We start from the raw sequence: 27,788 nt of genomic DNA, 5'->3' as shown, positions 1-27,788 counted from the left end.
TATTTTTTTTTTTTATGTATCAAAAAGCCTGCTGAGGGGAGATTGATAAACATTTAAGAATTTAAGAATTTAGCTTTAGTTTATCCTTCACATGATCAAGAATCATTAACTATGACTTCAGACATGTGTATTTAAGTTTTGTTTTGTTTTAATCAAGTATTTCTTACAGTTATTTTTTAAAAAGAGTTGGCCCATTCACATGGCAAGAACAAAGGCGCTGATGTTTTTGTTTTTTCTAATATTACTAGTATTAAACTACATTTAAGTCCCCAACAGATAAGGATTGTACGAATGAATGTTCAAATGTTAAAATTAATGACAACACAAGAAGAAAAAACACTGAACAAGCACAGCTCGTTTGGGAGGGTTTTCATGAGAAAGCTTCTCTGATAAACATGGCAGCACTGCTTAGGTTTGTAAAGCAACATTTGATAAAACCACAAGACTTGTAGAGTAATCTGTTTTTTTACAGATGAGACCAAATTGAAGATGTTTGGTCATAATACACAGCACCACATTTGGAGAAAGCCAAACACCATGCCAACTGTCAGCACAGTGGTGGAGAAGTAATGATTTGGACCTGGGCATCACCGCGCAGGACCAAAATCCCTCTGCATATAAAAGTAGCACAAGGTGACACTTTTTTGTTGTGCCATTCGCTTAGCTAGTTTCACCAATGTATAATTCGCAGCAATTTTCTTGGCACTTAGCACCAACACTGCATTTTCTCTTCCATGGCTGCTGTGTCTGTTGGGAAGGTGTTAGTTCTGTGTGGCAATGTCCTGATAACACAATGAGCTTGCATCAAGACGTTAGGTTAACTGCCCTTTCTAAATTGCCCATATGTGCAGATTCGAGTGTGCGTCTCTGTCTCTCTATTATGGCCTTGTGACTAACTGGCAACCTGCCCAGTGTGTACTCCACCTATCACATTGCGTTACATGTGATGCCTTTCAGACTCTCCCACAACTTCAAGAATAAGTGGTCACGAAAGTGGGAATAAAATAATTGGCACATAATTTGCCCTTTTCAGGTAATGAAGTTACAGGCAAGTCTTACTGATAACAATACAGGAGCTGTCTATATTCAGTTACCTTGCGGCCTCTATGAAATATTCTTAGCTTCGTCTACACCTCACACCTGACCTGAGGGATCTCATGGTCAGTGAACAGTTATATAATTTCAATATTTGTTGCTGTTATAACCATTGTATCCTTCTTGGAGCTCTATTTTATTATTCTGTAAACAACTTTGTAATTATATTTTGAAAAGCTTTACACAAAGCTTTTTAGTATATTAAGTTGTAGATCTCAAAGCCCACTAGGCCATAACTGTCTTCACAAATTATTAATCTCAGTGAGACCTACCTGAATAAATAAAGGATATAGATATTAATACTTTGACATTACTAGTGGTAACACTGATAGACTTTTTCACGACAGTTCATCAGGCAAAATCCCTTCTCTCAGATGAGGTATTTTGGACACTTTTGCCTACTGCTCTGCTTTCTGACTTTCATGGCTGCAGACACATAGTATAGACAGATGCCAGAGAAATACTTCAAGACCACCAATCAAATCTATTGATTGTGCTAGACAGCAGAGTTTCAGAGATTACTCTTTTGGGGAATATGCAATAAAAATGAGAGACCTTGTGAAACAATCCTTATTATTTCTAAAGAGGTGGAGAACCTTTGTGGACTCCTCCTGTCTTATGTGACCATTTTTTGTTTGTGTTATAAGTTCTGGTGTACTCCTAATGTAGGTATTTAAAACTTTCCTGAGGCTGCTATATGAGTCATCTTGTTAAGCTCCATCAAGGCAGGGTTTCAATTTAGAATTCCTAACAGCATCTGGTTCCAAGGATTTACCTCAGTAAATAAAGAAACAACACAACTTCATTCGCTGACTTCATTAAACAATCAGAGTAAAAAAATGTGCTGGGTGTGTGTGGGAACTAAAACACTGGTCTAAAAATAAACACTGGTGGAATTATTCTGCGAAATTATAACTACAAACAGGTCAAATGTGCAGTAGGAAACCTCCGTGGTACATCTTTCTTACTGATTTATATAAGTCTTATTTTCTGACACCATGTGTGAAATATAGTGCCTTTGTTTAAATAGCTATGTTGCTGTAAGAATATCTACATTCCTCTGGTATTTTCTAAAAAAGAAAATTCTAAAGTAAAATGAGTGATTTTTTTTTCTGTCGTTCCTGTCATGTTAAAAAGAAAGTACAGCGCAACCAAAAAACATTCAAGAACATTCAATCTTCCTAGAAGTTTTTGTCTCAGCAAATTCTTCCCAAGGTCAGACCATGCAGAGTGCAGATAATACGTAAGTTCAAGACTGTACTTTCCTCAGTTAGCATGATAAATGTTTGAGTTCGTGACAGTACAATCAGAAGAAAGCCTGAGCAAGTAACGGAAGGCTCGCCAGGAGAAAGGAGGATTTAAGTTTCTAAAGTTGATAAACCACAAGACCTCTGTAAAAATTTTGTCTGGATAGCTGAGATGTTTGGAGAAAAACAAACATCCCATACTGTCTGTAAAACATGGTGGTGGAATGTCTGTTTTGCAGTCACAGGACCTGTACAGTCATAAAGTAGACCAAGAACTCCTATGTATACTGTACCAAAGTGATCTAGAGTCAAATTTGAGGCCATCTAAAGCTTGGCTGAAATTCTATCATGCAATAGCAAAATGATCCCAAGGTGTCGTAATTATCCAGAAACTGTCCAGACCTCAACCAGATTCACATGCTGTAGGAGGGTCTTAGGAGAGATGTGGATAAACAAATGCCTTCAAACTTTAATGAACAGCATTTTAAAGAAGAGTGACCCAAAAGTCTTCTACAAGAACATGAGGAACTAACAAAGTTATTTTGCTGCTGAAGGCCATAATACACACTGTTGAGTGATGGGAAGTACCTTCTTTTGCTCCTTCATTTTGAGACATTTTTTGTTAAGTAAATGATACAGTGTAACACTGATAAGTGTAGAAATACGTATCGTCTATGAAAAATGTGGCATTTTAGGTAATGGATCTTACATAGAATGACCATGAATAATGCTTCCACAATACAAATCTAACCACTAACCAATAGAAATGTGGCATGAAATGACATGCTAATATATTCAACACTGGCCCAATGCACAAAAAAGCTTAACAAACCTAAATGAGCTAGATAAGGGGAAAACGTACAAATATTTGTTTAGGATGTCAAAAAGAAGATACTCTAGTCACTTGTAGCAACCAGTGGTTGCATGGGAAAAATGTTTATTCCACAGCTGGTTGCAGCTGGTTGTTTGACAGTCACTGTGAAATTGATTGCTAAAATAGTAACTAAGTCTCAAGACTGGTTAATGACTCCCAGGTAACCACCTGTTGTGCTAACGTGTTTGTTTGTTTATCCACCTTGAGGAATCACCAGTTAAAACACTTTATTATGATTATTATTTATTAAAGCACTGAACAATTAAAAATGATCATGTACATGGATCTCTTCTGTTTAGAAATTTGATAGGCTGTAAAATAGTTAGCTGGAGTCAATCTTCCCAGAAGAGAATAACCTCAATTCACAGATTTTTATATGAGAATTTGCATCTATCTGATCAGTTAAAACCGATGAGGAGAAGCTACTTGCTTTGCAGGACTGAGCTATAGGAGGTGGCCGTGACCGATACCAGGCGCCAGTTATCGTGCCTTCAGCTGCCCCCGCACATTCTTTTATAGTAATATGTCTGCAGGTTTCTAAGTAATTATTCAATCAGTAAAAACTTATAGATTCTACTAATCCTAAATAAAGATCAAACCCATCAGCTGCTAGAAAATATTCATACTCTTTGGTCCAGTCATGGCAGGCCTCAGTTACACAGGCCTAGAGACCAGTCAGCGACCCTCTATCCTTTATTAGTCTATAGAATATATTTCCTGACTGGTTGGTAAATGGTTGCAGGAGGTTGCTGGCATTCACAGGTGGGAAACTGTTCACAAAGATGCATGGGCTGTTTCTCTGAAAACCAAAAACTTTAACAGGAAGTTGTTGACTATTCTCTAGAATTGTGTGACTGATATGATGTAAGAGTGGACTAAGCTATCCTGCAACTGTCTATTTGTAGATGGTAGACAGTTGCAGGATAGCTTAGTCCACTCTTGATGAAATTATTCTTGTTGGGTTATATATATAAAGTATTTCAAAGACAAACAAGTTTTTACTTGTACAAGTATGCTGGGAAAGTCAATGATATCCATTCAATTTATTCATATGACTGTAGCTAGAGTATAACACTGCTCCAGTAAGCAGTATTACAAAAACTCCTTGCAGCCGTCTCACTTTTCTGCATGACACAACTGGTTTTGTCACATTACCCACAATGCATCATTGTTGCTTAACACTGAATACAGAACAGTGTGCAGTGGCCAATGAGATCTCTAGCCTTAATAAAGCTGTAGTTCTGCTTTAATCAGTTCATGACTTTCTTACGTTTTAGCCGCAAACCTCATTCCCTCACCCAGCATTAAAGCCAATGATTAGTTTCATGGAGCTGCTTTGTTTTCCCAAACTAATGAATCAGTGATGAAAAAAATATCTCACATATGTAGCAAATACTCACATCAGTCAGTCATATGAGCATGCACATAATCCCATTTGGAGTTTATATGACATGCTTTCAAGAAAGCAAAAGATGGAAGATGCTTGCACCTTCATGCTGTAAGTATGAATAGGTGTCAGTTATTATCCATCGAGAGTTTACTGACTAAAACAGTCCACTGCAGATTACAACTAACTGGTAAAGACGTACCTTTTTCTAGAACTTATAGAAGTTATTATATGAAATCTGGGTAGAGTTCACGCAGGATATTATTTAGGTATCTATAGTGAAAGGCTTGCTCTTATTTTAAATAGATTGTTTTAAATAGATGTTTTTTAAAATTTTCCTTTCCAGTCACCTTTCTCACTCACTATGTGTTAATAGACCTCTCTGCATTGAATCATATCTGTTATTAATCTCTGGCCGCCCCTCCCTGAGCCTGGTTCTGTCGGAGGTTTCTTCCTGTTAAAAGGGAGTTTTTCCTTCCCACTGTCACCAAAGTGCTTGCGCATAGGGGGTCATTGTTGATTGTTGGGTTTTTCTCTGTATCTACTGTACAATATAAAGCGCCTTGAGGCAACTTTTGTTGTGATTTGGCGCTATATAAATAAAATTGAATTGAATTTAATTGAAAATTCATCTAAATCCTTGACCTACTCTGATGCATGCTCATGTAGCTGAGCACTTGAACACAGTTGAGTGCCACTGCCAGAAAGATGGAAAAATACAGGAAATCTTTAACCTCTCATAGCACCAGCAGTAACTTTCGATTTAAGCTCCTTATTGTATCATATTTTGACTTTGGTTTACTGAGCTCTTCACTTTTTCTTAAGTGTATTTTGTAATGTTCCATACTATATTGTATTTCTTTTACTGAGCAATTTTGTTTTTCATATTTTTCACAACACATAATATATACACAACACACAAAACAGTAATTTCCCAACATTGGCCATAGATATTATCTTATCTTACCTTACCAATGACCGGCTTGTGCTTTGAAGATTGTGATAGCTTCTCCTTAGCTTTGTGCAGTCTTTCAGTGTGCATTTCAGTGAGCATTTGAAAAATGTAGTCTTTTGTAACGCTATTCCTGAAGGTTTTGCACAATAGATATAACATAAACATCAAAACCCTCTCAAAATTTTCACAACTCTTTGCATCTCCTGGGCAACAAACGTTATCACTGAACATCTGATAACTATACGATATTAATAAGTGATGGCAATGCACATAAGAAAGTGAAAATTAGTTTTTCTAGAATGTACCAAATTTTCAACGTCTTGATGCATGCTCAATCATCCAGGTGAGGAAATCCCAAAAACATTAATTCTGTTCATCTAGACGTAACGTTTTCAGCGGGAGAAACGTTTTGTCACTCCTCCAAGTGACTTCTTGAGTCTCAGCTGACTGGAGGTTTCCCCAACCTTATAAACAGTACCTTTGCAAAATGACTGAAACTAGCACCACTGAATGAAACATGGGCAGTGAGGTCAGATTCTTGATCATTAATATGCAAATTGTCATGACCATTGATCAACAACAACGTCACAATAAGACGTTTACAATTCTGGGTTCCAAAGATTATACTACCCCTTTTCCCTACTTCTTTTTAGACAATATGTGAAAATGTGTTTGAATGGGAATCCTGCTGCATGGGTGTCACAGGGGTGAAGAACAGTAACACTGTCAATAATTTAGTAATGACACAACAGTAATTGCACCTGAAAAAACAGGTTTAACTGTTTTGCTTTTTAGGCGTGTCATCTTTTAACACATTAGAGTTACTGGCATCAAAGATTAAGTGCTACATTGGAATTTTTGATTGATTGATTGAATCTTTATTTTGAACATGTTGAAAAAGTATAAAAAAAAATAGAATTAAAAGAGACAAATGAACAAAGCAAACAAAAGGAAAATGTTAATAGGTGAATATGCGATTGTATAGGAATTTCTTTTATTTATGTATTAATCACATTATTTTATTGTATAATGCCTTGGTGCCACTGGATTTTAACATGTCTGACACCCATACTGAAGACAAATGGTGGGGGTGTAGTAGGTAGGGCTGGGTATCGTCACTGATTTCTAGAATCGATTCAATTCCGATTCACAAGGTCCCGAATCGATTCGATCCACAATTCGATTTAATTCGATTCGATTCGATTCGATTTAAATCTGGGAAATTTTGACAGTCAGAAATATTATAATTCAGTATATTTACATATTTTTGTATCAATAAAAAGGAAGCTGACACACGCAAGACTTTATCACAGGTGTGAGCGTCACAGCAGATGCCTTTGTGTCAAAGTAGCTGAGGATAAAACACAGAAAAACATGAAGGTGATTTTCCTGGCCTGGGATTTTATAAAAATATTCAGCAGTACATCAAAAACGAAAGAAAACCATTAATTAATGAACATTGCCTCTGACGTTACAGCGGTTTTATTAGAGACACGGCTAAGCATTTTGCATTTTGAATAATTTTAAAAAGTTTAAATTTGTTCAGTATTGAACAGCAGAAATGAGGTTTTCTTTTCGGAAGAATGTAAAAAGGGAAAAAAACAGCGGCCGACAGCGCTGTAAGCAACAGTAGACTGTTGTAGTGCGTAACAAGCAAGCGAATAATGAAGAAAGGGAAACTGTTCTTGAAGTACAGAGAGAGAGAGAGAGAGAGGGAGAGAGAGAGAGAGAGCTGCGCATCACGATGGAAGCAAAACAGTAAAAGTCAGAGTGAATTCATGACGATGTTTATGTGAAGCGTTTGGATCTTCTTTTGCTGCTGGTTCGGTCAATATTGTTTGGAGAGACATCAAACTAACAGCTTTAGAATCAGCGCATAAAGGGCGTGAACACAAAGCGCGGACCCGGCGACAGATCAGAATCAGCGAGCTGTCGGCTTTCAGCCCCGACCGTGAGAAAGGCGACATCTAACTGATTCTGATCCGCGGGTCGCGCTGTGTGTTTAAGTCTATGTGCAGAATCCGTGTACCTGCTCTCATTTACTGTCTTAACTGTTTGGTGGTTCTTGAAATTTTGTGAGATGTCACCAGAGATCATTTCAGGCAAAATAAATTTATATTAAAAAATCGATTCAGGATTTTAATGAATCGATTTTACGTTATCCAAGCCAGAATCGATTTTAATCGATGAATCGATTATAAAAACCCACCCCTAGTAGTAGGGCTGCACGATTAATCGTTAGAAAATCGCGATCTCGATTCATACTTATGTGGATCTCATTTCCAAATGACAACGATTTAAAGAAAAAAGAAAAAAAAAAGGCGACGATTGTACCGCATTTTGATCCGGGACGTAATCTGCATGAAAACAAGCGCTCACTCTTCCTGCTCAACAAATGACAAGGGCGGAGCCTTATACCACGTGATACAGAAGCTGTGCAGTGTGATGCTAAAATTAGCAGGGAAAAAACAACGGAGAGCACGTCAGGGATGACGAGAAAGTGACAGGAGAAAATCCGTCCTGGTCAACCACCCAAACATCAATAACGGGAACCTTATACAGCGCTTCGCTATACACGTCGAACTCCCGCAGGCACAAAGAAATTTTGGAGGCTATTACTTATCACCTGACCAAAGATATGGCTCCCATCAACACTGTGCAAAACGAGGGATTTAGGAAAATGATCAACACCCTAGACAAACGCTACACAGTGCCGTCCCGCAACTATTTTCTATTGTTGCACTACCTGCTCTATACATGCAGTGTCGAGCAATGGTGGAGACGGAATTTCAAGCAGTACAACATTTTGTAGCAACAACAAAACCTGAGACATTTGTTGTTTTTATGTTTATTTATTGTTTTTATGTTCAGTTTCAACTGTTGCGAAGTTGATGTGCAGTTAATAAGTGCAATAAATATTTATACTGGAAAAGAGAATCGTGAGAGAATCGTGATCTCAATTCTAAGCCAAAAAATCGTGATTCTCATTTTATGCAAAATCGTGCAGCGCTAGGGTGTAGTAAGGAAGTTGGGGGAAGCAGACCAGAGTCTTTTGTCTCTTTGAGGACTCTGGGAAGTAGCAAGGGAGTGTGAACCTTAAGGTGTGAAACAGCTGTGTACTGCCTTTTGTTCCTGAAGAAGGTATTTAACTGAGAGCCATGCTAGGCTCAGTGAGAACTCTGCTGACCGTCTGTCCCGCGGACATGCAGGGGCTCCATCAAGCTTGGTTGTCTGTTGTCTTTGTGTGTTTAGATTAAAGAATGTTAGCTACCGCTCACTGCTCGTCTGCAGGCTTTATTTAAATGGAAAACTTCCACAACACTATCTGAAATGGTGTCATGTTTTATCACCACATAATACAATGCTGCATTTTCTGTACATGCTCTGGTCACGTGTCAGATTGATTATTACAATTCTATCCTTGCAAACGTCTCTATAGACATCAACTGGTGTAAAATGCAGCTGCTCATCGTATTACCAGACCTTTCTATAGAAAATATTAATACTTTCTTTCAACAGCTTCACGGGCTCCCTGTAAAAATACTGCATAAATGTTAAGATTCTGTTTCTTACTTTCAAATCTCTCCATGATCTCGTACCTCCATTTATCTCTGATCTTCTGCACATGGCCACTCGTTCCTGTACTCTGAGATTTTCCTTTTCGGTTGCTCTTGTTATATTCCCTGCTCGCCTGACTATCTGAACACTATGAGCTTTCAGCCAAGTGGTGCCTCATATTTGGAACTCTTTCACACCACATTTGCATTATTGACCCCCTATCTCCAAAGCCAATGTTAAAACACATCTTATCAAGCGTTCCTATTCTCTTTGATTCTTTATTGCTGACTTTTTAATTATATGATGTTTTCCAACTGTTGGAACCTCTTGCATATTGTGATTTTGGTAGTTATTTCCCCAAAAGTTCATCTGGAAGTAGCGTTTTCAGTGGGATAAACATTTCATTACTCATCACAGTGACTTCTTTAGGTATTTAATTGCTTGTAAGGTGTCTTTGAGTGTCTTGAAAAGCACTTTGGTCTCAGAATCTCATCTCTGCTTTTCTGGTTCTGTTGGCTTCATCGGGTGATGGCCTCCAGCTCGCACTGGAACGGTTTGCAGCCGAGTGTGAAGCAGTGGGAATGAGAATCAGCACCTCCAAATCTGAGGCCATGGTCCTCATACGGAAAAGGGTGGAGTGCCCACTCCAGGTCCGGGACGAGTTCCTGCCCTAAGTGGAGGAGTTTGAGTATCTCGGGGTCTTGTTCGCGAGTGACGGGAGAAGGGAGCAGGAGATCAACAGACGGATTGGTGCTGCAGCCGCAGTGGACGCTGCACCAGTCTGTTGTGGTGAAGAGGGAGCTGAGTGTAAAAGCGAAGCTCTCAATTTACTAGTCGATCTACGACACTACCCTCACCTATGGTCACGAGCTGTGGGTACTAACCGAAAAAACAAGATTGCGGATGCAAGCAGCGGAAATGGACTTTCTCCAAAGGGTGGCCGGCCTCTTCCTCAGAGATAAGGTGAGAAGTTCAGTCATCCAAGAGGGGCTCAGAGTAAAGCTGCTGCTTCCTCCACATCGAAAGGAGTAACAGTTTTAATAATTTAGTAATGACACAACAGTAATTGCACAGCTTCACTTTACTTTCGGTCGTAAAACCAAAACTTGACGATGTTACTGTTTTATTGTAAATTTTGTGAATGGTTTTGTTGGGACGTATCAGTATAACTTTCTGACCAGTTTTATAGTCAAAAATATAACCATGTCAACAACAGGTCCAAACGACACTCATGTAGCCTACGTAGATTTTGCATAACATTGAAACTCATCAACCCGGTTGTACTAGTGTTTGTTGAGCCCAGAAGCAAATTCTTTACGATCTTCCAACTACTACTAAACAACTACAGTGACTGGGCAGAAACAGTGATGTGTTTCAGCTTTTAAGAAGTATGTTTGGTCTCAAGAAAAGTAAAGTCAAAATTAAGGAAGGTGTTTTTGAAATCTTTTCCTAAAGTCCATGAACTAATGCTTAATGATGAGTTCAAAAGAAAAAGCCAGCTGAATTAAAAGCTTAGGAAGCATTCAAGCAGATAGTCCGGAATTTTCATGGCAATTACAGAACAGAGATTTATGCTAGACTTGTGTATAAGATCCTAAAAGCATATCAGGTACCAAATCTGGGAAATGTCAGTGATAAGGACACAGAATTGAGGATATTTTCAGGTAACGAGATTATTATTTGAGATGCATGAGATTTGCCTAGGTGCCTAGGTGAAGGAAGAAAAAAGCAATGGAGGCTAGATTGAAGACCAAATCAGGGAATAGACAGTTCATGCTTGCATCGAAATTATTGCCAGTACCACTACAGTATATGTAAACTCTAAAAGGTAACGATGGACTGCCTTCATAAGGGGTAACAATTTTATTACTCAGCAGTTGCTGAGTAATGTGAGACTGAGGTGGAAAAAAGGAGGTCTAGGTAACCCAAAATGATATCCTTTTTGTTTTCTTTTTAGCCATAAACATTGATTTTGCCAAACTTTATCCAAAATCATAACATTTCCTTTAACTCCGTTGTAGGTAGTTATAAACAAAGCATTTACATATCAACAGTCCTTAATCATATTTCGCAAATTTCATGTTCTGTTGACTGAATAATGATCATCTATCCAAAGTGTAGTCCATACTGTTTGTGCACAGTGTTTGGCAATGTGTTTACCCAATGGAATCTTTTAGAACATTCTCAGCATGTTTTGCTTCATCTGCTCTAATTTTCTTTTACTCCACCCAGTATATACCTGCTTCACCACTAACAGCGATCTTCAGTCTTCTCTCACAGAGTGAAGGAGTTCGAGAGGTGAGTTCAACATCTTTCTATGGCTTATCTTGCTTTCTGATATACTCTGTTATTAATTTATAATCACTATACAGAAGTAAGAAATAATCCATACTATTTAATCTTGCTTTTAGCTTTGGAGGGATTAAAAAGAAAATGTATGTATTGTGTATGTATAACATGTCATTCAAACGTCATACTTTTATGTTCTTTACTATTGAGTTTCTGTATCAACAATTCTTAGATCTAATGCACTGCAATAATTAAAATGCACTTTTATCACTTCATTTTTCTTTTCCAGTATCACTTTACATCTTTATCTAAAATAAAAATTAAATAATCTGAAAATCAACTGAGGGGCACAAAAAAAAAGTGAGAACTGAGTTCTCACGATGGGTGGCATAAAAATGTCAGTGCAAGTTCTGCTACTGTCATCTATTGGCATTGGTAAGTATCTCTGAACATTCAATTAGTCATTTAATAGAATATATATCCTTATCTAACACTTTTCTTTTTTATAAAAAAATCTATTGTATGTATGTCAGGACTGGTCTCTGCAACTGTAAGTGTTTTTTTTTTTCAAGATTAAATAATTAAATCAAAAACAATGAAATGCAATGAAATACTGAATTAACATGTTCTTCTATAAATTTACATTACAGTCCAACACAACAGAAGGTAAGTTTTTTTTATACATATAAACCATATGCAATTTTATATGGATATAAAATAAAATGTCACCTTTTTCCTCTTTTAAAAGTTAATCCATTAACATCATTCTTATCCATTTTCCATTAATTATTAATTTGAAAATGTTAATACATGTGTTCATTCATTTTCTTTTTTGCATTTTATAGGACCAGGTTTATCTGAAAACAGGTAGGCATGCAAACTCAAATAACAATTTGTAGACATAATACATTCCAGGGATGTTATTTTAGTTAAAGATGACTTTATTATTCATTTCTGTTACCGTGTTTTTTCTTCTTTAAGCAAAGCCACCACTCATACCAACGGTTTCCAGGAAACTTGCCATGCAGCAAATCTACAAGATGCCATTCAAAGAGTAAGCCTTTTGGAATTAATTTGAGTAAAAAATGATAAATTCATCTTTAAACCTTAAATTATTAAATGTCACCACAAAGCATTGTTGATAAATGACTCCCCCTTGTGCTAAGTTACTGACAGTAACCCAGTCCTTTCACCTGGTCTATGTGTTCTTAGATCTCTGCTGCAGTGGACACACTGACAGGCGAGCTATCCTGTAAAAGGGGTAAAAATGCAAGCTTAACAGATGAAAAGTCGAGGATGGTGGAACAAAATCTCAGGCAGATTGTAGAGTCGACTTTACAAGTGTTCTTTGACCTGGTAAATGAGCTAATGCTTTACTTCAGTATAGTGTAGGTGTAAAACATGTAACAGCTTTTAAGAATGGTAAATGGCAAATTTGTCTTGTAACAGAACAACAATGTCCCTGGATTTGATGTTCTGGATATATTTGAAGTTCTGGACAGCCTTCGTTTGGGTAATGACAGTGACCCCGAATTCATCAGGCTGTGGTTCTCTGTGAAGATGATTCCTCTTTTGCCTTATGTCAATGGAAACTTCCTAAACCAGCTCAGCAAGCAGAACTTCAGCTGCACCTCTTTCCAAGAGATGTAAGTGAATAAATTCCATTTTACCAATTATTGCTGGTGACTGCTGTTAACTGCTTATGGAAATCATTAAAGACATAAACAATTTTAATTGAATATTCTAACATGTAACACATTTCTCACTGTGTATTGCATTGAATGTTGATGTCAGGGTCCCAAAGTCCACTGAAATCACTACTAAAAGGAAGAAAGAAATATGTGTATCACCTGATTGTTAAATTACAAGTCAGACCAAACAAGTTATGACTGTGTGACCCAGCTGTTGTAGAAGAGGCATAGACCTTAATATAAGGTGGTCGTTCGTGAAGCTGTTTTCTTTAAAATAAGAATGTTATATAATGATTCAAAAATTATGTAATTGAAAACAAGTCAATAGGAGAATTTCAACTGAAAATTGCTACCCACGATGTAAAACGCGGTTGGAAACTTTTCCAGACATGAAAAGACTGAGGTTAAAAGAGTTCACTATCCCATATTAGAATACCATATGAAATTAGCAAATTATCAAAGGAAATGAAAGTGTGGATGAATAAACGAAAGAAAAAAAGGTCTTATTCTGTGTAGTAGAGGTTGTGACAAAATGTACCAATTTGTTGATTACGATGATTTAAAATATCAATGGGATTTAAGTTTGAAATGTTTGTGATTGAATTATGTTGAATTTTGAATATGTTGAGTAATTAGTTATTGAAAGCTTTCTCTCAAATGTAGCATTCAGGCATTTGGAAGCCAAAAGGCATCCATGGACAGAGACACACAGCAAGCAGTCTTCACTTACTTCATCAAACCGTTCTTGTCAAGAAATGACTCAACAGGTAAAAGGAGAAACTCAAGCTCACTTTGGTTTTTCCATGACAACATGTGGTATATTACCCTGTCAATAACTTTCTTGCTTTTTCTGCAGATCCTGGCTGTGTCTCATCTATCACGGGGAGCCAAGCGTGGCTAAAGGCAAACCTTGGCGACTTCTCTGATTTTGCAACTGTGCAGGACTTGCAAGCCTTCAATCCTAATTTGTCCGCTGTGAGTGCCAACTGCAGATGTACATCTTCCTGTAAACGGAATTCTTTTACCCAGAACATTTCCATGACTGCTGTCTTATATTATGCTGGTTCTCTTTTGTAGGCTGAATTGTTGTCAGTCCTCAGTCCTTCTCAGGTGGCACAGCTGGTACTGAGTTTGGGAGCCTCCAATAACACAGATTTGATTGATCGTGTGTTTGAGCGACTGCAAGAGGGCAACGCTCTAAAAAATGTGGATGGATTCCTCACACAACTGACAACCAATGGACAGGTATGCTAGGCTTCTAAAAGGGTGAAGGAGGACAATCCTGGTGTTTTATTCCAGCAGGATAAGACAGAATAAGACATTTGCTAAACCGCTACACAAGTCTTCAAGGAGTCTATCATAGAAAAGAATTGCTTGCAGCCTTTGTGCTGTGTTGTATGAGTACATTTACAACATGCAGTCTCTGTATTGCTTAGCTTCTTTTCCACCTCAATTTCACAGATGCCAATTTTCCAGCCTGTTGTGAGAGATCGGATCATGAATACGACCTTCATCATCATCAGTCCACATTTCTCCACTTTCACGACAAACGACTATGAACTTTGGTTCCATGTGAAACTGATTCCTATCCTTGCCAGTTTTACTCCAGAAATGCTCATAAACGCAACCACAAAAATAAGCTGCATGAACTACCAAGTCATGTGAGTAGCTTTCTTGGAGCAATCAAGATTTTGTTGCAAATGAAAATGACAATAGTGACAAAGAACAGCATGAGAACGTTTTCTTTCAACTGTTGCAGTGTGAGTGGGTTGGCTTTAGTTATCCAGGAGATGTCACTGTACAGACGGCAAGAGATCACACATGGTCTGCTGGGCTATCTAAGAAATGCTGAAAATGCCATCAATGAGCCAGGTAGGGCAGACACAGGGTGCGTTATGTGCTTTCCAGTGTGAAATGTCTTGAAAAGCACTCAGACAAAAAACTTGCCCACAAATTCTTTCATGTCTACCTGTCAGAAACCTTCCTAAATTGAGCACATCCTAACTTTTGTTTGCATGCCTTAGCTTGCAGGCAACAAAATGAGAGTGATGCCCAATGGGTTAAAGCAAATCTGGGTCCATTCGTCCAATATACAGCGTACTCTGACCTCAAAGACTTCAACATCTCTACGGTAAGCCCTACATTGCACTTCTAGTCCTCCCTTAAGAACAGGAAAACAAAATTGTAGACTTAAGAAGACAAACACAGGAGTTTATTTTGCCATATAAAAAATACAAGCAAATCATAGAGCACACTTTCTTTGGTTGCAAACTATAATCCTTTACCCACAGCATTGGTCATTACTGCTGTCTGATATTATGTTGATTCCCTGTTGTAGGCTGGATTGTTGTCAACGCTCAATCCCTCTGAGGTGGCACAGCTGCTACTGAGCTCTGGAGCCTCAAATAACACAGATTTTATTGATCTTGTGTTTGAACAACTTGAACAGGGCAACGCTCTAAAAAATGTGGATGAATTCCTGACACAGCTGACAGCCAATGGACAGGTAGGCTAGCCTCCTAAAAGGGTGAAGGAGGACAATGCGGATATTTGATTCCAGAAGTAAATACAGAATAACACATCGGTCTCAACCGCTACATCCATTGTTGGCTATTGTATCTTAGAAAACAAATGGTTACAGCTTTTGTACCATGTTGTATGGGTGTACTTCCAACATGCAATCTCACATTTGCTTATGTCTTTTTCCACTTTAATATGACAGACCCCACATTTCCAGCCTGTTGTGAGAGATCGGGTCATGAATACGACCTTCATCATCATCAGTCCACATTTCTCCACTTTCACGACAAACGACTATGAACTTTGGTTCCATGTGAAACTGATTCCTATCCTTGCCAGTTTTACTCCAGAAATGCTGATAAACACAACCACAACCATCAGCTGCACGAACTACCAAGTCATGTGAGTAGCTTTCTTGGAGCAATCAAGATTTTGTTGCAAATGAAAATGACAATAGTGACAAAGAACAGCATGAGAACGTTTTCTTTCAACTGTTGCAGTGTGAGTGGGTTGGCTTTAGTTATCCAGGAGATGTCACTGTACAGACGGCAAGAGATCACACATGGTCTGCTGGGCTACCTAAGAAATGCTGACAATGCCATCAATGAGCCAGGTAGGGCAGACATAGGGTGTGTTATGTGCTTTCCAGTGTGAAATGTCTTGAAAAGCACTCAGACAAAAAACTTGCCCACAAATTCTTTCATGTCTACCAGTCAGAAACCTTCCTAAATTGAGCACATCTTAAGTTTTGTCTGCGTGTCTTAGCTTGCAGGCAACAAAATGAGAGCGATGCCCAATGGGTTAAAGCAAATCTGGGTCCATTCATCCAATATTCAGCGTACTCTGACCTCAAAGACTTCAACATCTCTACGGTAATCTTCATATTACTCTTCCTGTCTTTCTTGAGAATAGCAAAGCAAATTTCTGGAAATTATACAAAAGACATGCATTTCATGAATTCTACTTTTTTGTATCCATAGCTGACAGTTCTGGACGTTCTTTCACCATCGCAGAAGGCTGAACTAATCCTAGATCCAAACAGTGGTGCTTTAAACGATGCACATGTTGTAAGGGAGGTGTTGACAAGCTTGACAGAGACCAGTGATTATGAGCAGCTCAACCAATTCTTCCAGGCTTTTGCAAACATCAACAAGCAGGTGAATTCTCATTGGTAACCTTACCTCAGTGCAAACATCAACAAATGTTAACAGTGTTCTTTCATAAGCCTGCTCAAGTGTTTAACTCAAAATGATCCATTTCTGATATGCTTCATGCCTTGAGGCATCCCTGCTGTACAGAAGTACAAAGATTTAGTTTAGATAAGCTCCCCCTCACCTCCACATTTCCACAAAGACTTCAGGACTTCCTCTCTGACCTTATTATGATCCCCTTCTCTTTTCAGAGAAATGTCACCTTCATCCAAAATCCAGATGTGCGAGACACCATTTTGAACCTGACCTTGACAGCCCTTGCTCCTCAGCTTAAAGACTTTCAGCCAGAAGACTATCAACAGTGGTTCCAGGTTTATTTGGTTCCTGTGATGGCGAGCATCCTTCCTAGCAGCTTGCGGGTGATCCCCAGTAACATCACCTGTGAATCCTACCAGGCTATGTAAGATATTTCTGATATCCACAGTTAGACATTTGGGTGTGCACAATGCCAAGCTGAGGCTCCTGACAAGTCACAATGAATTCTTTTCTTCCTTTAGATACGATGGTCTTGCGCAGAGTTTGGCAGCATTGCCACTGGACCTTTCACAGGGCGTGAGATCAAGCAAGCAGTACCTCCAGGACACATTCCCACGTATGTGGCAAATAGGCTTTCCTGACTAAACTTTTCTCAAAAGCCCAGTACCAGCACTGTAATGACTACTCCATTGATTTATTTCCTTTCTTTTTCTTCCCAAACAGGCTGCTCAGTTCCAGCTTCCTTTGTGGTAAGATTAGTTTTTTGGGGTGTGTGTGTGTGTGTGGGGGGGGGGGGGGGGGGGTGTCTTGCATGGGTTATCCAATATTTGATCCAGGTTTGGCACACTAATTGGGCCAACTGTGACAAAGTCAAGGTATTTACACTTGAAGAAGATGTTTCCACTATACTAACAATCATATTTTCTTTGTCTTCAGTGCAAGGTGACCCCAGTTCATGGTGAGTCTGTCTAAAAGTAGACATTTCAACTCTAAGGATATAAATGCATTCTGAAGGACTATTATCTGACACACAACCATTCTCTTTTCACAGTGAATCTCATTTGTGATGGAGTTGATGGGTGGGTGAAATGCCGTTTTGTTCAATGTTGATTCTGTCTAGGTAAAATTCGTTAACACAGTGCAATTAAGGGGACATTGGATTTCAATTTATTGTGTTTTTTCCACAGTTCAAAACTTGAACAAATCCTGTCAGCTGGCAATTCCTCGGCAGCCCTGTGCAATTTCACCATCACAGAACATGCCTGTTCCTCTGTAAGATTCCTTTTTAAACTCCAAAAACAGAACATAGATTTTGCCCCATTATGGTTCTGAGACAAATCTCCATGAGCTCTGACAAAATGGCTGTATTCTTTGTCAATTTTCTTTTTCAAGGCTCCCTATCTCACATCCAGCAACTTGGTCACACTGCTGAACTGCACACTGAAAAGCCAAAACATATACCCAGTAGAAGTCTGGAAGCTTTTCTTCCAAAAAGCCTCTGCTGTACTGGACCAGGCCCTTGAGACATTTGCTAACATGGTAAGTACAAAATCACATTTTCACAATATTGCCGTTTCCCTGCGTGAAGTTTGGGTCCAGCTACAATTATTTTTCTGCCAATTCAAGGCCAGCAACAACACTTACCCGACCTCGTCAAATGTGCTCGAGGCTCTTGGAGAAGTGAGAATTGACAACTTCAACCAGGCACAACTACAGAGTGAGGAGTTCATTACCAGCTGGTTCAAAACAAAGATCCGTCCGTTTCTGGCCGTTCCATCTTTCAACTTCCTATTTTGCCTTAGCTCCAAAAACTTCAGCTGCCAGACATACCAGACTGTGTAAGTAAATATGAGACATATTGCTCTATTCTGCAAACTTGCAGTTGACTAGAAGTTTAGATGTTGAAAGCTTTCTCTCAAATGTAGCATTCAGGCATTTGGAAGCCAAAAGGCATCCATGGACAGAGACACACAGCAAGCAGTCTTCACTCACTTCATCAAACCGTTCTTGTCAAGAAATGACTCAACAGGTAAAAGGAGAAACTCAAGCTCACTTTGGTTTTTCCATGACAACATGTGGTATATTACCCTGTCAATAACTTTCTTGCTTTTTCTGCAGATCCTGGCTGTGTCTCATCTATCACGGGGAGCCAAGCGTGGCTAAAGGCAAACCTTGGCGACTTCTCTGATTTTGCAACTGTGCAGGACTTGGAAGCCTTCAATCCTAATTTGTCCGCTGTGAGTGCCAACTGCAGATGTACATCTTCCTGTAAACGGAATTCTTTTACCCAGAACATTTCCATGACTGCTGTCTTATATTATGCTGGTTCTCTTTTGTAGGCTGAATTGTTGTCAGTCCTCAGTCCTTCTCAGGTGGCACAGCTGGTACTGAGTTTGGGAGCCTCCAATAACACAGATTTGATTGATCGTGTGTTTGAGCGACTGCAAGAGGGCAACGCTCTAAAAAACGTGGATGGATTCCTCACACAACTGACAGCCAATGGACAGGTATGCTAGGCTTCTAAAAGGGTGAAGGAGGACAATCCTGGTGTTTTATTCCAGCAGGATAAGACAGAATAAGACATTTGCTAAACCGCTACACAAGTCTTCAAGGAGTCTATCATAGAAAAGAATTGCTTGCAGCCTTTGTACCATGTTGTATGAGTACATTTGCAACATGCAGTCTCTGTATTGCTTAGTTCTTTTCCACCTCAATTTCACAGATGCCAATTTTCCAGCCTGTTGTGAGAGATCGGGTCATGAATACGACCTTCATCATCATCAGTCCACATTTCTCCACTTTCACGACAAACGACTATGAACTTTGGTTCCATGTGAAACTGATTCCTATCCTTGCCAGTTTTACTCCAGAAATGCTCATAAACGCAACCACAAAAATAAGCTGCACAAACTACCAAGTCATGTGAGTAGCTTTCTTGGAGCAATCAAGATTTTGTTGCAAATGAAAATGACAATAGTGACAAAGAACAGCATGAGAACGTTTTCTTTCAACTGTTGCAGTGTGAGTGGGTTGGCTTTAGTTATCCAGGAGATGCCACTGTACAGACGGCAAGAGATCACACATGGTCTGCTGGGCTATCTAAGAAATGCTGAAAATGCCATCAATGAGCCAGGTAGGGCAAACATAGGGTGCGTTATGTGCTTTCCAGTGTGAAATGTCTTGAAAAGCACTCAGACAAAAAACTTGCCCACAAATTCTTTCATGTCTACCAGTCAGAAACCTTCCTAAATTGAGCACATCCTAACTTTTGTTTGCATGCCTTAGCTTGCAGGCAACAAAATGAGAGTGATGCCCAATGGGTTAAAGCAAATCTGGGTCCATTCGTCCAATATACAGCGTACTCTGACCTCAAAGACTTCAACATCTCTACGGTAAGCCCTACATTGCACTTCTAGTCCTCCCTTAAGAGCAGGAAAACAAAATTGTAGACTTAAGAAGACAAACACAGGAGTTTATTTTGCCATATCAAAAAGTACAAGCAAATCATAGAGCACACTTTCTTTGGTTGCAAACTGTAATCCTTTACCCACAGCATTGGTCATTACTGCTGTCTGATATTATGTTGATTCCCTGTTGTAGGCTGGATTGTTGTCGACGCTCAATCCCTCTGAGGTGGCACAGCTGCTACTGAGCTCTGGAGCCTCAAATAACACAGATTTTATTGATCTTGTGTTTGAACAACTTGAACAGGGCAACGCTCTAAAAAATGTGGATGAATTCCTGACACAGCTGACAGCCAATGGACAGGTAGGCTAGCCTCCTAAAAGGGTGAAGGAGGACAATGCGGATATTTGATTCCAGAAGTAAACAGAATAAAACATCGGTCTCAACCGCTACATCCATTGTTGGCTATTGTATCTTAGAAAACAAATGGTTACAGCCTTTGTACCATGTTGTATGGGTGTACTTCCAACATGCAATCTCACATTTGCTTATGTCTTTTTCCACTTTAATATGACAGACCCCACATTTCCAGCCTGTTGTGAGAGATCGGGTCATGAATACGACCTTCATCATCATCAGTCCACATTTCTCCACTTTCACGACAAACGACTATGAACTTTGGTTCCATGTGAAACTGATTCCTATCCTTGCCAGTTTTACTCCAGAAATGCTCATAAACGCAACCACAAAAATCAGCTGCACAAACTACCAAGTCATGTGAGTAGCTTTCTTGGAGCAATCAAGATTTTGTTGCAAATGAAAATGATAATAGTGACAAAGAACAGCATGAGAACGTTTTCTTTCAACTGTTGCAGTGTGAGTGGGTTGGCTTTAGTTATCCAGGAGATGCCACTGTACAGACGGCAAGAGATCACACATGGTCTGCTGGGCTACCTAAGAAATGCTGACAATGCCATCAATGAGCCAGGTAGGGCAAACATAAGGTGCGTTATGTGCTTTCCAGTGTGAAATGTCTTGAAAAGCACTCAGACAAAAAACTTGCCCACAAATTCTTTCATGTCTACCTGTCAGAAACTTTCCTAAATTGAGCACATCCTAACTTTTGTTTGCATGCCTTAGCTTGCAGGCAACAAAATGAGAGTGATGCCCAATGGGTTAAAGCAAATCTGGGTCCATTCGTCCAATATACAGCGTACTCTGACCTCAAAGACTTCAACATCTCTACGGTAAGCCCTACATTGCACTTCTAGTCCTCCCTTAAGAACAGGAAAACAAAATTGTAGACTTAAGAAGACAAACACAGGAGTTTATTTTGCCATATAAAAAATACAAGCAAATCATAGAACACACTTTCTTTGGTTGCAAACTGTAATCCTTTACCCACAGCATTGGTCATTACTGCTGTCTGATATTATGTTGATTCCCTGTTGTAGGCTGGATTGTTGTCAACGCTCAATCCCTCTGAGGTGGCACAGCTGCTACTGAGCTCTGGAGCCTCAAATAACACAGATTTTATTGATCTTGTGTTTGAACAACTTGAACAGGGCAACGCTCTAAAAAATGTGGATGAATTCCTGACACAGCTGACAGCCAATGGACAGGTAGGCTAGCCTCCTAAAAGGGTGAAGGAGGACAATGCGGATATTTGATTCCAGAAGTAAACAGAATAAAACATCGGTCTCAACCGCTACATCCATTGTTGGCTATTGTATCTTAGAAAACAAATGGTTACAGCCTTTGTACCATGTTGTATGAGTGTACTTCCAACATGCAATCTCACATTTGCTTATGTCTTTTTCCACTTTAACATGACAGAGCCCACATTTCCAGCCTGTTGTGAGAGATCGGGTCATGAATACGACCTTCATCATCATCAGTCCACATTTCTCCACTTTCACGACAAACGACTATGAACTTTGGTTCCATGTGAAACTGATTCCTATCCTTGCCAGTTTTACTCCAGAAATGCTGATAAACACAACCACAACCATCAGCTGCACGAACTACCAAGTCATGTGAGTAGCTTTCTTGGAGCAATCAAGATTTTGTTGCAAATGAAAATGACAATAGTGACAAAGAACAGCATGAGAACGTTTTCTTTCAACTGTTGCAGTGTGAGTGGGTTGGCTTTAGTTATCCAGGAGATGCCACTGTACAGACGGCAAGAGATCACACATGGTCTGCTGGGCTACCTAAGAAATGCTGACAATGCCATCAATGAGCCAGGTAGGGCAGACATAGGGTGTGTTATGTGCTTTCCAGTGTGAAATGTCTAGAAAAGCACTCAGACAAAAAACTTAAATTCTTTCATGTCTACCAGTCAGAAACCTTCCTAAATTGAGCACATCTTAAGTTTTGTCTGCGTGTCTTAGCTTGCAGGCAACAAAATGAGAGCGATGCCCAATGGGTTAAAGCAAATCTGGGTCCATTCATCCAATATTCAGCGTACTCTGACCTCAAAGACTTCAACATCTCTACGGTAATCTTCATATTACTCTTCCTGTCTTTCTTGAGAATAGCAAAGCAAAATTCTGGAAATTATACAAAAGACATGCATTTCATGAATTCTACTTTTTTGTATCCATAGCTGACAGTTCTGGACGTTCTTTCACCATCGCAGAAGGCTGAACTAATCCTAGATCCAAACAGTGGTGCTTTAAACGATGCACATGTTGTAAGGGAGGTGTTGACAAGCTTGACAGAGACCAGTGATTATGAGCAGCTCAACCAATTCTTCCAGGCTTTTGCAAACATCAACAAGCAGGTGAATTCTCATTGGTAACCTTACCTCAGTGCAAACATCAACAAATGTTAACAGTGTTCTTTCATAAGCCTGCTCAAGTGTTTAACTCAAAATGATCTATTTCTGATATGCTTCATGCCTTTAGGCATCCCTGCTGTACAGAAGTACAAAGATTTAGTTTAGATAAGCTCCCCCTCACCTCCACATTTCCACAAAGACTTCAGGACTTCCTCTCTGACCTTATTATGATCCCCTTCTCTTTTCAGAGAAATGTCACCTTCATCCAAAATCCAGATGTGCGAGACACCATTTTGAACCTGACCTTGACAGCCCTTGCTCCTCAGCTTAAAGACTTTCAGCCAGAAGACTATCAACAGTGGTTCCAGGTTTATTTGGTTCCTGTGATGGCGAGCATCCTTCCTAGCAGCTTGCGGGTGATCCCCAGTAACATCACCTGTGAATCCTACCAGGCTATGTAAGATATTTCTGATATCCACAGTTAGACATTTGGGTGTGCACAATGCCAAGCTGAGGCTCCTGACAAGTCACAATGAATTCTTTTCTTCCTTTAGATACGATGGTCTTGCGCAGAGTTTGGTAGCATTGCCACTGGACCTTTCACAGGGCGTGAGATCAAGCAAGCAGTACCTCCAGGACACATTCCCACGTATGTGGCAAATAGGCTTTCCTGACTAAACTTTTCTCAAAAGCCCAGTACCAGCACTGTAATGACTACTCCATTGATTTGTTTCCTTTCTTTTTCTTCCCAAACAGGCTGCTCAGTTCCAGCTTCCTTTGTGGTAAGATTAGTTTTTTGGGGTGTGTGTGTGTGTGTGGGGGGGGGGGGGGGGGGGGGGGTGTCTTGCATGGGTTATCCAATATTTGATCCAGGTTTGGCACACTAATTGGGCCAACTGTGACAAAGTCAAGGTATTTACACTTGAAGAAGATGTTTCCACTATACTAACAATCATATTTTCTTTGTCTTCAGTGCAAGGTGACCCCAGTTCATGGTGAGTCTGTCTAAAAGTAGACATTTCAACTCTAAGGATATAAATGCATTCTGAAGGACTATTATCTGACACACAACCATTCTCTTTTCACAGTGAATCTCATTTGTGATGGAGTTGATGGGTGGGTGAAATGCCGTTTTGTTCAATGTTGATTCTGTCTAGGTAAAATTCGTTAACACAGTGCAATTAAGGGGACATTGGATTTCAATTTATTGTGTTTTTTCCACAGTTCAAAACTTGAACAAATCCTGTCAGCTGGCAATTCCTCGGCAGCCCTGTGCAATTTCACCATCACAGAACATGCCTGTTCCTCTGTAAGATTCCTTTTTAAACTCCAAAAACAGAACATAGATTTTGCCCCATTATGGTTCTGAGACAAATCTCCATGAGCTCTGACAAAATGGCTGTATTCTTTGTCAATTTTCTTTTTCAAGGCTCCCTATCTCACATCCAGCAACTTGGTCACACTGCTGAACTGCACACTGAAAAGCCAAAACATATACCCAGTAGAAGTCTGGAAGCTTTTCTTCCAAAAAGCCTCTGCTGTACTGGACCAGGCCCTTGAGACATTTGCTAACATGGTAAGTACAAAATCACATTTTCACAATATTGCCGTTTCCCTGCGTGAAGTTTGGGTCCAGCTACAATTATTTTTCTGCCAATTCAAGGCCAGCAACAACACTTACCCGACCTCGTCAAATGTGCTCGAGGCTCTTGGAGAAGTGAGAATTGACAACTTCAACCAGGCACAACTACAGAGTGAGGAGTTCATTACCAGCTGGTTCAAAACAAAGATCCGTCCGTTTCTGGCCGTTCCATCTTTCAACTTCCTATTTTGCCTTAGCTCCAAAAACTTCAGCTGCCAGACATACCAGACTGTGTAAGTAAATATGAGACATATTGCTCTATTCTGCAAACTTGCAGTTGACTAGAAGTTTAGATGTTGAAAGCTTTCTCTCAAATGTAGCATTCAGGCATTTGGAAGCCAAAAGGCATCCATGGACAGAGACACACAGCAAGCAGTCTTCACTCACTTCATCAAACCGTTCTTGTCAAGAAATGACTCAACAGGTAAAAGGAGAAACTCAAGCTCACTTTGGTTTTTCCATGACAACATGTGGTATATTACCCTGTCAATAACTTTCTTGCTTTTTCTGCAGATCCTGGCTGTGTCTCATCTATCACGGGGAGCCAAGCGTGGCTAAAGGCAAACCTTGGCGACTTCTCTGATTTTGCAACTCTGCAGGACTTGGAAGCCTTCAATCCTAATTTGTCCGCTGTGAGTGCCAACTGCAGATGTACATCTTCCTGTAAACGGAATTCTTTTACCCAGAACATTTCCATGACTGCTGTCTTATATTATGCTGGTTCTCTTTTGTAGGCTGAATTGTTGTCAGTCCTCAGTCCTTCTCAGGTGGCACAGCTGGTACTGAGTTTGGGAGCCTCCAATAACACAGATTTGATTGATCGTGTGTTTGAGCGACTGCAAGAGGGCAACGCTCTAAAAAACGTGGATGGATTCCTCACACAACTGACAGCCAATGGACAGGTATGCTAGGCTTCTAAAAGGGTGAAGGAGGACAATCCTGGTGTTTTATTCCAGCAGGATAAGACAGAATAAGACATTTGCTAAACCGCTACACAAGTCTTCAAGGAGTCTATCATAGAAAAGAATTGCTTGCAGCCTTTGTACCATGTTGTATGAGTACATTTGCGACATGCAGTCTCTGTATTGCTTAGTTCTTTTCCACCTCAATTTCACAGATGCCAATTTTCCAGCCTGTTGTGAGAGATCGGGTCATGAATACGACCTTCATCATCATCAGTCCACATTTCTCCACTTTCACGACAAACGACTATGAACTTTGGTTCCATGTGAAACTGATTCCTATCCTTGCCAGTTTTACTCCAGAAATGCTCATAAACGCAACCACAAAAATAAGCTGCACAAACTACCAAGTCATGTGAGTAGCTTTCTTGGAGCAATCAAGATTTTGTTGCAAATGAAAATGACAATAGTGACAAAGAACAGCATGAGAACGTTTTCTTTCAACTGTTGCAGTGTGAGTGGGTTGGCTTTAGTTATCCAGGAGATGCCACTGTACAGACGGCAAGAGATCACACATGGTCTGCTGGGCTATCTAAGAAATGCTGAAAATGCCATCAATGAGCCAGGTAGGGCAAACATAGGGTGCGTTATGTGCTTTCCAGTGTGAAATGTCTTGAAAAGCACTCAGACAAAAAACTTGCCCACAAATTCTTTCATGTCTACCAGTCAGAAACCTTCCTAAATTGAGCACATCCTAACTTTTGTTTGCATGCCTTAGCTTGCAGGCAACAAAATGAGAGTGATGCCCAATGGGTTAAAGCAAATCTGGGTCCATTCGTCCAATATACAGCGTACTCTGACCTCAAAGACTTCAACATCTCTACGGTAAGCCCTACATTGCACTTCTAGTCCTCCCTTAAGAGCAGGAAAACAAAATTGTAGACTTAAGAAGACAAACACAGGAGTTTATTTTGCCATATCAAAAAGTACAAGCAAATCATAGAGCACACTTTCTTTGGTTGCAAACTGTAATCCTTTACCCACAGCATTGGTCATTACTGCTGTCTGATATTATGTTGATTCCCTGTTGTAGGCTGGATTGTTGTCGACGCTCAATCCCTCTGAGGTGGCACAGCTGCTACTGAGCTCTGGAGCCTCAAATAACACAGATTTTATTGATCTTGTGTTTGAACAACTTGAACAGGGCAACGCTCTAAAAAATGTGGATGAATTCCTGACACAGCTGACAGCCAATGGACAGGTAGGCTAGCCTCCTAAAAGGGTGAAGGAGGACAATGCGGATATTTGATTCCAGAAGTAAACAGAATAAAACATCGGTCTCAACCGCTACATCCATTGTTGGCTATTGTATCTTAGAAAACAAATGGTTACAGCCTTTGTACCATGTTGTATGGGTGTACTTCCAACATGCAATCTCACATTTGCTTATGTCTTTTTCCACTTTAATATGACAGACCCCACATTTCCAGCCTGTTGTGAGAGATCGGGTCATGAATACGACCTTCATCATCATCAGTCCACATTTCTCCACTTTCACGACAAACGACTATGAACTTTGGTTCCATGTGAAACTGATTCCTATCCTTGCCAGTTTTACTCCAGAAATGCTCATAAACGCAACCACAAAAATCAGCTGCACAAACTACCAAGTCATGTGAGTAGCTTTCTTGGAGCAATCAAGATTTTGTTGCAAATGAAAATGATAATAGTGACAAAGAACAGCATGAGAACGTTTTCTTTCAACTGTTGCAGTGTGAGTGGGTTGGCTTTAGTTATCCAGGAGATGCCACTGTACAGACGGCAAGAGATCACACATGGTCTGCTGGGCTACCTAAGAAATGCTGACAATGCCATCAATGAGCCAGGTAGGGCAAACATAAGGTGCGTTATGTGCTTTCCAGTGTGAAATGTCTTGAAAAGCACTCAGACAAAAAACTTGCCCACAAATTCTTTCATGTCTACCTGTCAGAAACTTTCCTAAATTGAGCACATCCTAACTTTTGTTTGCATGCCTTAGCTTGCAGGCAACAAAATGAGAGTGATGCCCAATGGGTTAAAGCAAATCTGGGTCCATTCGTCCAATATACAGCGTACTCTGACCTCAAAGACTTCAACATCTCTACGGTAAGCCCTACATTGCACTTCTAGTCCTCCCTTAAGAACAGGAAAACAAAATTGTAGACTTAAGAAGACAAACACAGGAGTTTATTTTGCCATATAAAAAATACAAGCA

The 27,788-nt window shown here is 39.8% G+C and overlaps 1 protein-coding gene and 1 long non-coding RNA gene across 2 annotated transcripts in view; one reads left to right on the top strand and one right to left on the bottom strand.

Annotated features, from left to right (window-relative positions):
• The window catches only part of LOC309696071, an 81,175-nt gene that overhangs the window by 9,779 nt on the left and 43,608 nt on the right, over positions 1–27,788 (bottom strand). The gene's annotated exons all lie outside the window — the stretch shown is intronic.
• The window catches only part of LOC309696208 (uncharacterized protein), a 36,612-nt gene continuing 20,518 nt past the window's right edge, over positions 11,695–27,788 (top strand). The window contains exons 1-59 of the mRNA XM_082517367.1: positions 11,695–11,840; positions 11,939–11,955; positions 12,056–12,071; positions 12,251–12,272; positions 12,387–12,459; positions 12,618–12,761; positions 12,855–13,051; positions 13,760–13,863; positions 13,953–14,071; positions 14,174–14,341; positions 14,558–14,757; positions 14,856–14,968; positions 15,121–15,227; positions 15,435–15,602; positions 15,819–16,018; positions 16,117–16,229; positions 16,382–16,488; positions 16,597–16,773; positions 17,019–17,227; positions 17,325–17,419; positions 17,527–17,552; positions 17,740–17,761; positions 17,855–17,882; positions 17,991–18,075; positions 18,196–18,342; positions 18,430–18,641; positions 18,729–18,832; positions 18,922–19,040; positions 19,143–19,310; positions 19,526–19,725; positions 19,824–19,936; positions 20,089–20,195; positions 20,404–20,571; positions 20,786–20,985; positions 21,084–21,196; positions 21,349–21,455; positions 21,663–21,830; positions 22,045–22,244; positions 22,343–22,455; positions 22,602–22,708; positions 22,817–22,993; positions 23,239–23,447; positions 23,545–23,639; positions 23,747–23,772; positions 23,964–23,985; positions 24,079–24,106; positions 24,215–24,299; positions 24,420–24,566; positions 24,654–24,865; positions 24,953–25,056; positions 25,146–25,264; positions 25,367–25,534; positions 25,750–25,949; positions 26,048–26,160; positions 26,313–26,419; positions 26,628–26,795; positions 27,010–27,209; positions 27,308–27,420; positions 27,573–27,679. Of these exons, the coding sequence (XP_082373493.1) occupies positions 11,786–11,840; positions 11,939–11,955; positions 12,056–12,071; positions 12,251–12,272; positions 12,387–12,459; positions 12,618–12,761; positions 12,855–13,051; positions 13,760–13,863; positions 13,953–14,071; positions 14,174–14,341; positions 14,558–14,757; positions 14,856–14,968; positions 15,121–15,227; positions 15,435–15,602; positions 15,819–16,018; positions 16,117–16,229; positions 16,382–16,488; positions 16,597–16,773; positions 17,019–17,227; positions 17,325–17,419; positions 17,527–17,552; positions 17,740–17,761; positions 17,855–17,882; positions 17,991–18,075; positions 18,196–18,342; positions 18,430–18,641; positions 18,729–18,832; positions 18,922–19,040; positions 19,143–19,310; positions 19,526–19,725; positions 19,824–19,936; positions 20,089–20,195; positions 20,404–20,571; positions 20,786–20,985; positions 21,084–21,196; positions 21,349–21,455; positions 21,663–21,830; positions 22,045–22,244; positions 22,343–22,455; positions 22,602–22,708; positions 22,817–22,993; positions 23,239–23,447; positions 23,545–23,639; positions 23,747–23,772; positions 23,964–23,985; positions 24,079–24,106; positions 24,215–24,299; positions 24,420–24,566; positions 24,654–24,865; positions 24,953–25,056; positions 25,146–25,264; positions 25,367–25,534; positions 25,750–25,949; positions 26,048–26,160; positions 26,313–26,419; positions 26,628–26,795; positions 27,010–27,209; positions 27,308–27,420; positions 27,573–27,679 (7,311 nt within the window). The 5' untranslated portion in view covers positions 11,695–11,785. The remainder of the gene's footprint in view (positions 11,841–11,938; positions 11,956–12,055; positions 12,072–12,250; positions 12,273–12,386; positions 12,460–12,617; positions 12,762–12,854; positions 13,052–13,759; positions 13,864–13,952; positions 14,072–14,173; positions 14,342–14,557; positions 14,758–14,855; positions 14,969–15,120; positions 15,228–15,434; positions 15,603–15,818; positions 16,019–16,116; positions 16,230–16,381; positions 16,489–16,596; positions 16,774–17,018; positions 17,228–17,324; positions 17,420–17,526; positions 17,553–17,739; positions 17,762–17,854; positions 17,883–17,990; positions 18,076–18,195; positions 18,343–18,429; positions 18,642–18,728; positions 18,833–18,921; positions 19,041–19,142; positions 19,311–19,525; positions 19,726–19,823; positions 19,937–20,088; positions 20,196–20,403; positions 20,572–20,785; positions 20,986–21,083; positions 21,197–21,348; positions 21,456–21,662; positions 21,831–22,044; positions 22,245–22,342; positions 22,456–22,601; positions 22,709–22,816; positions 22,994–23,238; positions 23,448–23,544; positions 23,640–23,746; positions 23,773–23,963; positions 23,986–24,078; positions 24,107–24,214; positions 24,300–24,419; positions 24,567–24,653; positions 24,866–24,952; positions 25,057–25,145; positions 25,265–25,366; positions 25,535–25,749; positions 25,950–26,047; positions 26,161–26,312; positions 26,420–26,627; positions 26,796–27,009; positions 27,210–27,307; positions 27,421–27,572; positions 27,680–27,788) is intronic.

The sequence above is a fragment of the Aulonocara stuartgranti genome (genome assembly GCF_965226115.1).
Source record: "Aulonocara stuartgranti genome assembly, chromosome: 19".
NCBI classification, from domain to species: domain Eukaryota; kingdom Metazoa; phylum Chordata; class Actinopteri; order Cichliformes; family Cichlidae; genus Aulonocara; species Aulonocara stuartgranti.
This window is presented reverse-complemented; position numbering and strand designations above follow the sequence as displayed.